A 12,172-nucleotide genomic window follows, 5' to 3' on the forward strand; every position below is an offset into this window, starting at 1 on the left:
AATTTTCTATGCCTTAACCTTAATCTATATGACAAATTGCCAAAGAATCTAATGCACGAGTATGATGGTGATGCCTGAATTTTCTTTAAATTTTTTAAAATAACTTTTGTCATCTTGAGTATAGAGTTTAAACAATATGAGCTGAGTTCCTGATATTCGATAACTTAATAAAAGGGCAGCCGGATGGCCGAGCGGTCAAGGTTAGCAGCATGCCGCCCTGGGGGACCCGGGATCGAGTCCGGACGGGTAGAAAAATTTCCAGGAATTTTTCAGGGGGTGGTCCGTCCGGATATGTCGGTCCCCGTCCCTCACCACTCGACCGCCCCATTGTGGGCCTGGCCGAACCCATAATGGGCTTGCTATAAGAGGCCCTCTTAGTGCCCACTGGGCGGAAAGAGTTACCAAAAAAAAAAAAAAACTTAATAAAAGGAATAGACTCCCTGCTTTGTCTTTTAAATAATTCAATAAAGTGATTAGATTATTAACTATTTCTTCATCATTACCACTCAAACTGGAAATGATTATATTATCCTTCTTCGAATCGTTATATACAGAGTCTATGTAATGATTCCAAAGAAAAAATTTATCCATACATACAGTTTTAAAAGACGAAAGTTTGGTAATTTCTCCTTCAGGTGAGATAGACGTTCATTGTACTCCTTATGTAAATTAGACAGCCAGTCAAATTTCGATGACAATTCCTCCAGTTTCGATAGAATAGTATCAAAATGTTCCTTGAGAAGACACAGAATCTTCTGAGGTAGTTGAGAAGAAACATCCTGCAATGCAAAATAGTCCTCCAGTCGAGATGATTTCAGTGTTGGTTCGCTTGGAAATTGGCAATGTTTACTGGCGAAAGTCGAAGCTTTATTGCAAGGTGAAGAAAATGGTGTGTGAGACATTGGACCTGGGTTAAGTTTAATTCCTCCAATAACAAGAAAAAAGAACAGAATTAAAAATGAAAATATCACAGTGGAAAAAGACATCTTCAATAATATTAATTAATAGCAAACAATTAAATTGTAGTTTGCAACAGTAAGTCGTAGAAAAAACATGCCAACAGCCAGCACTGTCAAAAGAGCCCCCCGCCCATTAATATATAAAATGTAATTTCATCTTATGAATTTTATGAATTCAAAGTTTATTTTCAGATGTACTTAATATTTTGTAATACATGTGAATAGAAAAAACAATCTTTATTTTTCAACTGGTTTTTCACCAAGTGAAAAATGAAGATTACTTTTTCTAAATAAGACTTTGTCTTTTTGCAAAACCAAACACCAGTATAATAAGTTCTAATAATATGCTAAGTCTAAGTAGACACCAATATAATAAAAATAGTATAAAATAAGGATATAGAGGCAATTGAATTAATAGTTTATATGTGTAACTGCATTATTTTGATTTTTTTGAAGACCATTTCTCACATGATCTATCATCACCTTGTAATTTTTGTAACATTGGTAAATTTAATTTTCAACTTTTACATGTTGTTTAGTTCAGTGTTTTTCAACCTGTGGTCCTTGGACTGGTGCTGGTCTGCGAAAATTTTCTGCCGGTCCGTGAGAAATTAAGTAAATTACAAATTAGCATAGGCTATATTCAATGTCAGTCTTTTTTGGAAAACACTTTTCAATCTTTTACACATTTAAATGACAAAAAATTATATTTTTGAATATACATAATGAAGAAAAGTGATGTTTGGACCAGATAACTGATGTATAGCAATTTCTATTATCTATATGTTTTCTCTAGTTTTATCAGTATTCATGAGGTGGCAACAATGATTGTCAGACTTGTAGGTGGCAGTATTCATATATTATTGAGCAGGCATGAATTTGTTTTTGCATAACATTGTTTTTTTCATAAAACTTGAAACCCTATAAAATAGAAAAGAAGAAATGCAAACAGCAAAGCCTTCTAAGCTTTTTAAACAAAGGCAGTAATCAAGAGCAAAATAGTGATGCTTCCAAAAATGCACCAAGTACTAGTGCTTCAAATTCAGAACAAGAAAAGAAAAAGCCTTATGTTGATACTTTGGAATGTGCAATACCACCTAAAAAATCAAAAGGAAGCTTTGTCAGACATTGCAATGAGTATTTAAAGTTTAGTTTTATTTTAGCACCAGGCAGTGAACTATCACCACAACCTTTATATGTAGTGTGCTCCAAAATTTTGTCAAATGACACCATGAAACTATCCAAACATGTTCATCATTAGAATTTGAAGCTTAAAGATTTTATTGATAAGCCCATAGACTTTTTTGAAAGATTGTGACCAAATTAAAACACAGAAAAGTATAATGAAAACAATGGTCACTAGTGACAAGTCATTACTTTGAGCATTGTGGCTCTCCATATAGCTAAAGCTAAAAAGCCGTTTACAATTGGTGAGGAGTTAGTAAAACCTTGCATCTTAGATGTTGTACAAGAAATTTTGGGACCTCAATCCATTAAGAAACTGGAGGCTATACTCACGTCAGATAATACCATTCAAAGAAAAATTGTTGATATGGCAATAATTCTTCTTTGTTACAGCAAAATTCAAGTTGTAGAAAGGATAAAGAAATCTAGATATTTTGCAATTCAGTTTGATGAATCTACTGATGTGAGTAACAACGCTATCCTTCTTTGCTTTGTGAGATATAGTGAAGAGGAAGTCTTACAGGAAGAACATATATTTAAGATGATTAGGAGGGCTAAATAATCAATTCAATAAATGAATGAATTTGAAATATAAACATAACAGACATTATTTACTAGATTAAATGAATAAACTATATACAGGACTCTAAATGCAACATAAGATAGCAATAGCAACATATCAAATTTAACTATCAAATTTATATATAAGTTATATTCTTAAGCTTCATGTGAACACTAACTCTGAGAGAGAAAGCTTACAATGATTAAACATATACTACTTCGAATGCAGTCTTCTTATTGTATTCTTGGGAGAAGGAGAATGAGGAGATGAATATGAGATAATCTTAATTATTCCATTGCACCATGATATAGGATTTGTAGCAAGAAGACTTTTCTATAGCCGTGGACTGCTTGTAGATATGTGGCCTAGGAGTAGTTTCATTAATGGCCTAGTTCATGGGGCCAACTCCTTCCATGAGCCTACACCCACACGAGGCTTCAAGAGAACTCTCGGAGAACTCTGTCCTTTGCGAACTTGCTGAGAACTCTCTGATCACAGGAAATGGTTCTCCTTATTCGAACATACTTAACCAATCAAAAAGAAGGGTTTTCCATATGTCAATGAGATGTTCAGAGATATACAAAGCAGGTGAAAGTCCAGGTGGGTGCCTAGCTTTGGAGATAAGGGGTGTGTGAAGGGAAATTCAACTTTCCTTTTGTCATAAAAGTGACAAAATGTTTCCCTTTTCGTAAACAACATGTGGAAGACATTTGCCTCTCACACTAATTTATTTAATATGAATTTTAAAGAGAAATACTATTTTAGTGACTAGTAACATTATATAGTCGTTTTCTTCATCAGAAAATGACTTAGGATCTCCATTATTGGAGTGTTTCCTTTTTAAACCCACATAGAACAAAAATTTACCAAATAATAAAAATTGAATCTCTAGGTTGAATCTCACATTTATATCATGCTGCATAATAACCGCTCTAACACTTTATGGGTAAAATATTCCATATTTAGTATCAAATACTTTCAGATTATTTATCTAACATACAAAAATACAAAATATTTGAAACTTTGAAAACTATACCACAACAATAAACTCATATTTTGTAAGAAATTTAATTATGGTACCTAATAAACTAAAATAAATATTTGTTTGTTATGAAATATGAATTTGATATTATATGCATATATCTAATGTTTTGAATTTGCATCTCTGATATGAAAGAATATTTAGATGATAAAATCTAAATATATAAAATTACTTGTCCTGACTGATTGACTGATTGATTCATCAATGCCCAGAGAAAACCACTGAACCTAAAGAGGTGAAATTTGCTACACAGTTAGGGTACGTCATGGAAACGCACACTAAAAAGGAATTTTTCAAAATTCCCCCGCTGAGGGAGAGGGAGTGCATTAAGGCTTAACCAGAAGAATGGCTTCTACTGTACTATTTTAGATGCGATTTTTTGTTTTCAGCTACATTTAGTCTTCATTGAGTACTTAGGTATATTAAATTGATAACATTTCAGATGTTATAAAAATTTTTATATATTTCAATTTTTTAACCAAAGGTTCAAACCTTTTTAAATTTGAATTTGTTATTGCATATTGGTTCGATTATAGAACGATTGTAAACGTTCCAGAAAATTGATCAAATTGAAAACAGTTCATATGATTTTCAGCAATTCTCATCATTCTCAGCAGTAGATGTTATGTAGTTGTTGAAATACTGAATATATTTGGTGTTTGCTTGCAAAATCTGTGTGGGAAAAATCACAGGTAACAGCTAGTATAATTATATAATTAATAAAAATTATAATATAAATAAAAATTATTACTATAATTGAAGAAATGACTGAAGGATTTCTCAAACATTATGCACTGTTACTTCATCAGTAGCATAGTAAATTTTTGTAACTTAAAGAAATATTTTTACTTTTAAGAGTAAATCTAATACCACCATTAAAAAAACAATAATGTAATATAAAAATAGTTTAATCTAAGAAATCCCTCAAATCATAATATATATATTTTAAAAATTTCAAAAAAAAAAAAATTTAAATAACTTTAATAAAAATAAATTATTAAAACCTGAGGTAAGGGTGGAAATTCTCCAATTGTTTTTTGAATATCCTTTTTTTGCATTTCTAATTCAATCTCGGTTTCTTCCCAATGTAACCATTTATCTTCCAATTTCTTTTCTAATTTTATATTTTCTTCTTCCAAGTCTGCAAGTTGTTTCTCCAAGTATGAAATCTGATTGTTTTGATGAGCAATTTCCTGTGATTTCTTTTTGACTTCACGATTTAACTTCAACTCATTTAAACGAAGCGATTCAATTTGATTGTGCCACTCAAACATTTTTTCAGTAAATTTGTTGGATTTTATAGCTTCTAATTTTTCTTCTAAAATTTTATTTTTGTTTTCAAGTTCTAGTTGTTTTAATTGTGCTGTTTCCAATTTTTCATTATAATTTTGCATATCTTTTAGAATTTGAATTTTTTCTTGTCTAAGATGAGTTATATTATCATGAATCTTTTCTAATTTGGATATAGAAATAGATCCACTGTATTCGTGACGTAATTCTCTTATAACCTTCATTAAAAAACAAAACTTATTTAAAAACTTATTATGAAGAGTGTAAATAGCTTCCTCCTTATTTTCACATCTGAAAGATTTTAAATTAAATATAAAGTCAAAATTTTTAAAATAAAATAAATCTCAGTTGCTTACCTATTCATCAATTGTAAACATTCTGCTTCTACTTTCATTATTTTCTTTTTTGATGTTTCTAATTGATCAATGATTGATGCTTCATTTAATTGAAGCTGTAATATTTGCCGATAGAGTTTACCTGAAAAGAAGAATATTTGTACTTAAATAATAAGATCTATTTTTATTAGAAAAATTCGAAAATGAAAGTATTATTGTTAAAATTCATGCTTTATTTTCTTACTTAAAAATTGGTAGAGTAATGTGATAAAAACAGTAGTCGATTGAAAAAATTTGCTTTGATATAGAATGTTTAATATACATATAAAATAAACACTATATATTGAGCATACTTTTTATACTATTTTTTAAACCTATTTCTTTTTCTCTTGATAATATTCAAAAATAACTTTTTTAATACATATTTCTAACACATGTCAACTATTACTAACATGTTAATACTAATTGTAAATTGTTACTAAACAACATATTTATCAAATCTAAAATAAATTTTTAATAGTTAACTTAGATTTAACTAGATAAACAGATAGTACAATCTGTTTTTTTTTTCTCTCTCTTCTATGGTAATAATATTGATGCAAATTCTTTATATAAATTTAAATTTTGTACAAAGGTTCTGCTGTACGTATTTTGAATGTATAGAAATATACATTCAAAATAAGTATAGCAATCTTTTTTATATTTTCTTGTTGAAATGCAAAAATTGATAAATAAAAAGAAAGTACAAAGTTGAAAAAAAGGAAAATGTTTAACCAATTATTGCACTTCTCTTTTTTATTTTTATAATGGTTCTTCTAATGACTACAGGTTAACAAATTACACATTAAAAAAACATTCTGTTCAGGAAGTTTAGAATGATGTTTTCTAATCTCATTATATTTTTCAGCCTATTATTTATTATGTTATATATATTCTCACGAGACTAAATAGATAATGTTAGAATCATCAAAATTCAAACAAGCAATAAAAGAATTTTAAAATGTAAACATTATACATTTAAAATAAAGAAACATCAGGTACATCAGTGCTTGAAAATGTTTCTTCTGGAAAGTATATATGTAATGTGTTTTTGGTATAAGTTGCAAGATTGATTACAAAGTGAATGAACAAATTCATCATTTCACCGTATAATTTCTAGAATATTCATAATAATTTTAAGTATATAGTAAAATATTTTAAATGTAATCCTATTAAATTTTATAAAATAGAAATTGCTTATTTAATGTATCATTATATCCTATGAAGTACCATGTTAAAAAAAAACAACAATTTTAAGAAACTCATAAGTAATTCATTTTTTCACTGGTTAGTCAGTTAACCAATAACAAAAATATCATTAGATTAACTTCTCTGTAGTTAATTAATTAATAAATAAATTTATCTAGTTATTTTTATTCAGTGAAAAATTATATATTTAATAATTCAAAGAATTTAAGTAACTTCATAAAAATATTTACAACAGTAGTTTATATTAAATATTTTAAAAAATTATTCTTTTTTATTATTTAATCTATATCAATAATCATTAATATATATTCAAATTTATAAATAATACATTTATAATCATAAGAGAAATGTCATATTTACCTAAAGCCATTTTTTCATCACTTGAACATTGTAAATCAAAGAATTGTTTCTGCAAAATCTTTAATTCTTCATTTTGTGAGATTTTATATCTTTGTATTGATTTCAGTTGATGATGAGCTACTTCTGCTATTTCTTTTAGTTTTGATATTTCGATTTGCAATTTCACTTTAGACTGCTCTAATTCTTTCACTTTTTTCTTATCATTTTCAGAATCATTCATATCTGTAATTTCTGCATGAAGGTAAGTTATTTTAATTGATACAATAAAAACTATTTTTTAAAAAATAATTCATTTTCTACCTATTAATTTTCCATTCATTACTACTTTATCTAAACTTTCTTGCATTAATTTTGAAACTTTATTATTTAGCTCATTATTACGATCCTCTAATCTTTGAGTTAACTGCTTTTGTTGTTCATATAACTGCTGTAAATGATCTGCCTTTTGTCTTTCATTTAACTCTTTAATTTCTAATGTAACTAGTTGATCTGATAGTGAATTAAGATCTGAATTTTCTGAGTTTTCTCTAAGAATGTTTTCCCCTATAAATGATAAATTGAATATATGGTTTTAAATGTTAATTTATAGCTTTTAAAAACTATAATAATAATATATAAATACCAAGATTCTTTTTTATAGTTTCTTCTAATAAATGCACCTTCTTTCTCTCATTTTTTAAGATATCCAGCAATGTTTTATTTTCATTTTCCCAATTATTTATCATTTGCTGAAATTTTTAATTTCTGTTAATATTTTTTAATAAATATTTTTAATTAAAATAAGTAGTCATCATTACCATTTGTTCTTTTTCCGTATTTGACATTGAGAGTTCTTTTTCTAACATATTATTATATTTAATAGCTAACTCCATATATTGTTTGTTTACTTTCTCAACTTCTTCAAGAGGAACACTTTCTTCCAAAACAGAAATCAAAGCTTTAATTTTATACTTGGCTAAATCCTAAAACAAAATTTTAAAAATTTGAAAGTTGATAAAATTACTTTTTAATATTCCTTTCTACTCTTTGAATATAAAGATGCTTAAATGAGAAGAATTAAAACCTATCATAAATGAGAATTCAATCAAGATTCTCAGCTAAAATCTTGGTCTAATGCTTCATTTCCACAAACCAGAAACAAAACCATTGAAAAAAAAAATCTGTTTTCATTCTTATTTTGTTTCTATTCTATAACCACTACACCAGAAATCGAGCACAGAATTTTTTAGCAAACTCTCACAGTCGACAACAGAAATAATAACAAACAAACTGAGACAATGATATTTTAGTAAATCAGCATATCATGTCAATATAAAATCTGTTACTTATCAAAGCAAAGTTAAAAATTGGCCATAAACAAATTCTTTTATCCTCTCCTTCTGCCATTAATTTGAAAGCTTTTAACTGTCAAATAGTGTAGCCTACAATTAGAAAACTTACATCACAAAAATATCTCTCCCATCTCATGTAGTATTAATATAACAGATCAAAGAGTAGAAATATTTTCAACTCCTTTTTTTTCTGTTCAAAATCAGTTCAATCTGAAATTTCTAGTCAGATTAATCAGAAAGTGACATAATATTTCTTTTCCTGGTTTCTGTTTATGGAATATTTTCTGGTAATGTGGAAACCAAGCTTAGGAGCCACGTTTCTAATATTAATTATATACTGTATTTTTGTATATAGAAATTTAAAATCACTAATTTGAAAGAGTACTTAATAATAGTACTGTAGTTTTGAGAATTGTGAAAATAAACAGAAAGAAATCTAGTTTTTAAAAATTTTTGATTATATATCACATCTATGTTATTTTTTGTCACTCAAATTGAAAAATGTATAGTAATAAAACATAGAGTTATAAATTTAATAATGTACATAATATACCTTAAACCTTTGTAAACTTCCAATCTTTTTAGATGATGCAATCTCAATATCATCATGTTCTTGTTTTAATTTGATATTTTCTTTTTTTATTTGAGTTTCAATGTCTTGAAGAATATTAACTTTCCTACTAAGAGTAGTTTCATTTACTCTTAATGTTGTGATTTGTCTTACAGTCTCTGCTAGTCTGCATTTGATTTCTGATTCATCTTGAGATAAAGTATCCATTAAGTGCTACACAAAAAAAATTTGAAAACAGCCATGAAAGTAATATTTTGTAAGACTTAATAGTAATGGTAATAAAGAGAATAAAAATAATTTAAAATAAATACTTTGAATTTTATTACAAATCAAAAATAAAAGTATAAATATATGCAAATAAATGATTTTGTATAAATGTAAGGGACAAAAGAGTCAAAACAATTTTTAGATATGTAATATATTTGAATACAAAAATAATATTGTTTGAATAATTTAATAAATAACAATTTAAAATGAATTAAAAGTAAAAGTTTGCAAACTTTTCCTTACTTGAAATTCCTCTAATTTGATTTGGTCTATTTCATTTCTTTCTTCTAACTCTTTCTTTTCTTGCATCCATTTTTGTTTTTCTGCTTCATATTGAGATTTTTCTTCTAAAAACTGCTTATATAATAAAGCTATTTGTTGTTTATTTAATGATAACTGTTTTTCAACGTTTTCTAATTCTTCGTCAACTGCATTGTCTGTTTCTAAAGAACTGTATTCCTAAAAATGCAACATACTTTTTAAAAATTGTTTAGTAATGTTATTTTTAAGATCAGGAATACAGTTTTTTTACCTTCAAAATTTCTATCATATCATTATTTAAAACAGAAATATCATTTTTAATCTCTGGTGAAGAGGGTGGCTGTGCTTCACTCAAGGATTTTTCATCTTTATCAGAAAGTTCAGTATTTACTTCTTCATTTTTAGCAAAGTCAACTGTAGTATTGACTGATAAAGCTGTGCTTTGTATGGTCTCCTAAATTTAAAATTATTGCAATTAAATAAATATGAAATGGTTCTTTTACAATATAAAAAATTTCAATATTTTACTTTGATTAATTTTTCTAATTCTTCACTATTATACATCAGCTTTTTTCCTAAAATAACAAATTATTTTATTATTGAATAAAATTATGATAAATACATAAAACATATTTATTGGCAAAACAGTGAAGAACTTCCTTCATTGTTTAAAAAAACAAAGTTTATAAATATAAAAAATAAGGCCAAAATATGTTATGAAAGTTAAATAAAGGATTTCTGATGCCATTGTGAATCTTTAAACACAGTAAGAATATAATAATTCAATTTGCAGGACCTGCTGTATAATTTTGCCAATTAAAAACTTATTGCCCAAATTTTGAAGTATTTATATATTATTAAAATTAAAATTATTTAAATAAATTTACATTATAAGTTTTATAAGTACAATAACTTAATATTTTATTTTTATTTTAATTATACTTACCATCCAATTCCTTCAAGTATTCAGAAATATCTTTTAATCCTATTTGAAGTTTTTGATTTTCTGTTGTTAAATTTTCAATTGCTTCTCTCAATTTATGATTATCTGATTGCAATTCGGATACTAATAGTTTGTCTTCTTTATGCTGAGGAAACTACAAAATTTTTAAAAATTAAATTTGTTTTTAAAGTACTTAAGTCGTAAAAAAATATAAAAAATACCTGTAGAGCATTATCTTTTTTTCTTTGGTGACAGAATAAGTGGTGACTGAACAGGTGGTGATTTGACAATACTAAAAATCATAAATATATTTTAGATTAAAAATTCTAAAAATATAAAAGTTGGAAATTACTTATCAAATTTAATGATATATCACAAAAAAATTAGATAATGCATTACTTAATATGCTAAATGTAATTTAATTATATATTTAGAATTTAATTTTTAAGATTTTGATTTACAATTTTACTAGTTAAATGTCAAAAATAATTTTTGCTTAGATTAAAACAAAATCAAACTAACAAAAATTAGCATTTATTATTATTAAAATGATGATGATAAATTCTAGTTTTTGTTACTTAATTTTTTTTTAAATGTTTGTGTAAGGTTATGTGAAATCTTATATATAACTCTTTATTGCCTAAATAAATTCTATTAGTGAAAAATTAATTTCTAAAATTTATACAAATTCTTATCAAGAAATTATTAGCAATATCTTCTTTATTTGAATATAAGTTAGAAAGAACTATATTCAATATTATGTATATTGAATATATGTAGAACAAAAACATAAAAATGGCATGGCAACAAGGCAATATAAGTATAAACTGATATATTGAAAGTTGACTCATTGGAGCACATCACATGTTTCCATATCTCTGGTGTCCAAGTTTTGCACTCTTTGAACTACTGCACATGCTGTTTAATGTTTTGTGGTGTTAACAAAGGTTTGGCTATTGCAGTCCCGCCATTGAGATCTTTATGCAGTACACATTAGTCAGTTTTCACTGATACTGATATCATTGTATTTGTAGCCAATTCTACAGAAATTTGCACTGCTGTACTTTTATGTTTTCTTCTTACAATTTGACAAAGTGCTCTTCTGTCCCTTGCATCCAGTTTTGACTTTTCACCACAGCTGCTTCTGTCTGCAGATATTTTGTCAGACTTTGTGTACTGAGATGTGATCAAGGAAACAGTAGATCTCACTATACCCATAAACTCAGCAACTCAGGTCAGAGAAGCTTCTACTAGGTGTGCACCAAAAATCAAATCTAACAGAGTTTCAACATAATCACATTCTAAAGACAGACAAAAACAGCAAAAGTAATGAAGTTTATTTACAGTGATATAAGCTACACAAAAGAGAGAAAAAAAGGATGATACCTGTAATTGCACATGTTTCAGGAAGAGTTCAATTTGACTATGCAAAATGAGGGTGTTTGAATTATTTTGCCCAACCCCTGTATTTATATAACTTTTTCACCTCTCAAATTTAAATATATTATATTTGAATATAAAAACTTTTCAAAATAACAAACAGAAACAATAAATAAATATTAAGAATAAAAGAAAGGAAATCTAATATAATGTAAAATGAATTAAAACCAATTAGAAAAATAACCTTTTTAATTAAATCAGACAAATTCATACAAATAACTGTGAAAATAATAAATATAATTATTATTTAAATAATGTCGAAACTTTAAAATTGATTAACCATTAGAACATACTGTTTTTGTTTCTTATCATTTTTTTCACGTAACTGTTGCTTAAGTTGCACTCGTTCCTCTTCTAAACTTTCAATCTAATAAAATA

At 26.8% G+C, this 12,172-nt stretch overlaps 1 protein-coding gene across 1 annotated transcript in view; it reads right to left on the reverse strand.

Moving 5' to 3' along the window:
• Window positions 1–12,172, reverse strand: part of LOC136988353 (centrosomal protein of 290 kDa-like) — a 28,210-nt gene that overhangs the window by 15,840 nt on the left and 198 nt on the right. Inside the window, exons 2-14 of the mRNA XM_067286242.1 lie at window positions 12,088–12,161; window positions 10,576–10,646; window positions 10,358–10,508; window positions 9,940–9,986; window positions 9,683–9,865; window positions 9,394–9,609; window positions 8,866–9,096; window positions 7,779–7,943; window positions 7,604–7,709; window positions 7,282–7,524; window positions 6,982–7,212; window positions 5,395–5,515; window positions 4,753–5,329 (exon numbers count right to left, since the gene is read on the reverse strand). Of these exons, the coding sequence (XP_067142343.1) occupies window positions 4,753–5,329; window positions 5,395–5,515; window positions 6,982–7,212; window positions 7,282–7,524; window positions 7,604–7,709; window positions 7,779–7,943; window positions 8,866–9,096; window positions 9,394–9,609; window positions 9,683–9,865; window positions 9,940–9,986; window positions 10,358–10,508; window positions 10,576–10,646; window positions 12,088–12,106 (2,361 nt within the window). The 5' untranslated portion in view covers window positions 12,107–12,161. The remainder of the gene's footprint in view (window positions 1–4,752; window positions 5,330–5,394; window positions 5,516–6,981; window positions 7,213–7,281; window positions 7,525–7,603; window positions 7,710–7,778; window positions 7,944–8,865; window positions 9,097–9,393; window positions 9,610–9,682; window positions 9,866–9,939; window positions 9,987–10,357; window positions 10,509–10,575; window positions 10,647–12,087; window positions 12,162–12,172) is intronic.

Source organism: Centruroides vittatus, unplaced genomic scaffold, assembly GCF_030686945.1.
Source record: "Centruroides vittatus isolate TY-2023 unplaced genomic scaffold, ASM3068694v2 scaffold_3293, whole genome shotgun sequence".
In the NCBI taxonomy this organism is placed as follows: domain Eukaryota; kingdom Metazoa; phylum Arthropoda; class Arachnida; order Scorpiones; family Buthidae; genus Centruroides; species Centruroides vittatus.